The sequence below is a fragment of the Cicer arietinum genome, chromosome 5, assembly GCF_000331145.2.
Source record: "Cicer arietinum cultivar CDC Frontier isolate Library 1 chromosome 5, Cicar.CDCFrontier_v2.0, whole genome shotgun sequence".
Classification (NCBI taxonomy): Eukaryota; Viridiplantae; Streptophyta; class Magnoliopsida; order Fabales; family Fabaceae; genus Cicer; species Cicer arietinum.
In genome coordinates this window covers 34,966,672-34,970,382 of record NC_021164.2, presented here as the reverse complement: position 1 = coordinate 34,970,382, position 3,711 = coordinate 34,966,672, and the positions used below count along the sequence as shown (strand labels likewise).

Genomic DNA, 3,711 nt, shown 5'->3' with positions numbered 1-3,711 from the left:
TCAGTAGTATTCTGAGGTTTTTGTGGATCCTCGAGGTCTTCCACCCCAAGGGAGGTTAGATCATGCAATTCATTTGAAGGAGGGGGCTAAGATACCTAATCTACGACCTTATAAGTATCCACACTATCAAAAAACGGATGGTTAAACCAAAGTTGCAAATCGGTGCTTAGAGACCTATCTTAGGTGCTTTGTTGGGCCTAAGCCCAAGACTTGGGTGAATTGGGTGCATTGGGCTGAGTTCTGGTTTAACAATAACTATAATATCTCTGCTAGAATGACACCTTTTAAAGCTTTATATGGAAGAGACCCTCCGTTGTTGATTAAGAGCAGCACCCTTCCATCAAGGTTGGATGATGTCAATAAGTTGGCCCAGCAACGAGATGATTTACTTGCTGATTTGCGACAGAATTTGCTGAAATCTCAAGATCAGATGCGGGCACAAGCAAATAAGCACCGGCGGTTGGTGAATTTTGATGTTGGGGAGTGGGTTTTCTTGAAACTTCAGCCTTACAAATTCAAGTCCTTGGTTGATAGACCATATGCTAAATTGGATCCTAAGTATTATGGCCTTTTTCAGACTCTAAGTCGCGTGGGGGAGGTGGCTTACAAGCTAAATCTGCCTCTTGAAACTAAAGTTCATCCGATGTTCCATGTTTCATGGCTTAAGAAGGCCTTGAAACCGCAACATTCAACTCAGACCTTGCCAGCAATGTTGACTGAGGAGCTTGAAATGGCTGTACAGCTAGAAGATATATTGCAGTGGAGGACTGATGTTGGAGGCAATATGGAGATTTTGGTGAAATGGGTTCATTTGCCATCATGTGATAACTCTTGGGAGCGAGCTTCCAAGACGGAGGTTTTTCCGTCTTTTCCCCTTGAGGACAAGGTAGTATTTTTAGAGGGGGGGGGGGTATTGATAGGATTGCTAGTCAAGCAAGGCTTCCTATTAGGAAGGTGTATGAGAGAAGGAACCAAACTTAATTGCTAGGTTGTTAGTCATGTTAATTACTGAGATGTGTCAGCTGTAAATCCTAACTGAATTAGTTAGGATTGTTAGTATAAATAATAGAAGCTTAGTCTTCAATAAGGAGGCAGTTAGAGAGTTAATTGGTTGGGACTGAATTGCAGGGCAATTCAGTTAGTAATCCTGTAACTGCTACTCTATTCATTTATGTTAGTTCCAATAATACATTCTTGAGAGAAACCCTTCTTGATTTTCTTCCTTTCTTCTTTTCTATTCATTTACCTTCAGTTTTACATTCCAGTTCTAACAGTACTTCTATACTTACACTATTAAACCACCAAAACTAATTCACCACTTGAACACCTGTGTCACATAATGTAGCTCAAGTTGGAACACAATTATAAGCCACCCACCACACAGTTTTTCACCTTTGCAGGTATCGCCAAACTCCATAACCTGCTCCAATCACCATATACTTTCAACTCTGAATTATCCATCAAGTTTGTCATAAAGAAACGATAGGGTGAATGGACACTATAAAGACCATTCTCATCTTGTCATCACGCACACGTGTCATGCATCGCTGCAACAAAAAGGGGAATTTTTAAGACATCACCTACAAACTAGGGCAATGAATAATGATGTAGAAAATTCAAATTCTACCTTTTAGGATTGGATAATAGGCGATTTTGCACCTTCAGTGATATGTCAATAGTTGCTAAACATAAAAAATGATGTATACATGATAATATGGAAAATCATGATGATATGCAATTTAAATTTAATAATACAACTAAATGATTGTAAAAATAAATTGTCCAAATATATTCTTTAAATTTTAAAAAAAATTCTTTTTTTCTCTTAAAAAAATTTTAGACTAGAAACACATTTTATTTTTTGTTTAAAACGTTCTTTTCTGTTTAAAAAATTTCTGAAAAATTTTAAAATAAATTTTCTTTCAAATTTCAGAAACTTAAAAAAAAAAATTATTTTTGTTTTTTTTTTCACATTTTTTTGAAAATTTCTCAATTTTTACCAAATAAAAAAAATCATTTATGAGCTTTCTAAAAATTCAATTATTCACTCAAAAGTTACTTTAAGTAGCTTTTGAGCTTATATTGCATAGCTTATAATAATTTTTTTTTTTTTTGTAATTTTATCTTTATTATAGTAGATAAAATCTTTTTTTTACCCTTTATAGTTTATTCTTATAATTTAAAATAAATAATATTAAAAGTTTAAAAGAAATAATTTATATAAAATTTAAATTATTTAGTAATTAATATTCTTAAGTAAACAATTCAAAATTATTTATTTATTAATATTTAATATATATATATATATATATATCATAATAATAAATTTTTAATTAATAAAAAAAATAAAATTTCAATTATTAATTTTAAAATATTTTTAAAATTAATTTATATAAAATTACTTTTAGTTAAGAATTTATTTTTATGTCATGCTAGGAATTCATTTATTCTTACATGACCTTCAACCTTTTTTCCTTACCAACATTTGTAATGGCATTTTGGTAGCACTTTGGATCTCTACTATGAGTGATCATCACATACTCATGTGGCAGATATATTTGGGAATATTGATGTTCTATATTAGACCTTCTTAATTGTGGTTCAGTCGATGGAATTGGCTCATCATGGTGAGGAACATGATCTTCAGTTTTATTTTCATCATCTACCTATATATCTCCTCCATCAACAGAAGGTTCAGCAAGGGTCAATTGCACAACCCCAATGCAACTTTTGGAATTTGGTTTATGTTTCTCAGCTTTATCAAAGTCTTCAATAGTTTTCTCTTCAAGAAATATCACATCTCGATTTCTAATAATTTTCTCGTCAATCGAATTCTACATTCTATAACCAAATTCTTCATCACCATAACCGCAAAAATACAATGTTTGGATTTTCTATCAAGCTTGGGCCTCTCATATCTTGGTACGTGAAAAAAAATATCTGCAACCAAACACACTCAAATGACGATAAGAGACATCTTTCCATGTCCAAACTCTATTTGGAAAATCACCATAAAGTGGAATTGAAGGAGAAAGATTGATCAAATCCACTATAGTTTTCATTGTTTCACCCCAAAAGAATTTCAAATTTTTTGCATGAGAGAGCATACACCTGATTGTATCAATAACCATACGATTCATTCTCTCTGTAACATCATTATGTTGAGATGTCTTTAGAACTGCCTTCTCAAGCCTAATTTCATGTTAGGTACCATAATCTTTAAATAGATATATGTATTCACCATCATTATCTAATCAAATACATTTCCATTTTCATCCATTTTCCTTTTCAATACTTGCATGAAAATGCTTGAAGACTCCAAGTACCTGTACTTTAGATTTCAAAGAAAAAGTCCACACTTTTCTAGAGTGGTTTGAATAAAAGTAACAAAATATAATTCACCACCAAGAGATTTACTATCCATCATACAAACATCACTATGAACTAAATCAAGAAGATTTGCCTCATAGGAGGACCAATATTATGAAAAGAAACTCTATGTTGTTTTCCAGCAAAACAATGAGTTCAAGATTTTAGAGGCGTACCTTTTACTGAAATAAAAATTTCCTCTACAAGTATGTTGAGGCCTTTCTCACTCAAGTGGCCAAGATGCATGTCCCATAAATCAGAAGAGTCGTCTTTAGTTGCATTCACCTCCTCTTTGCATAGTTTCACATACATCCTGTAGAGAGAAGTAAAACTTTGCTACCA

The 3,711-nt window shown here is 32.6% G+C and overlaps 1 protein-coding gene across 1 annotated transcript; it reads left to right on the top strand.

Annotated features, from left to right (window-relative positions):
• The first annotated feature begins 274 nt into the window (after nucleotides 1-274).
• On the top strand, nucleotides 275-2,776 carry LOC140920429 (uncharacterized). Its single transcript, XM_073368702.1, has 2 exons — nucleotides 275-886; nucleotides 2,606-2,776. The coding sequence occupies exons 1-2, from the start codon at nucleotides 275-277 to the stop codon at nucleotides 2,774-2,776; spliced, it is 783 nt and encodes a 260-aa protein (XP_073224803.1).
• Nucleotides 2,777-3,711: the final 935 nt, after the last annotated feature.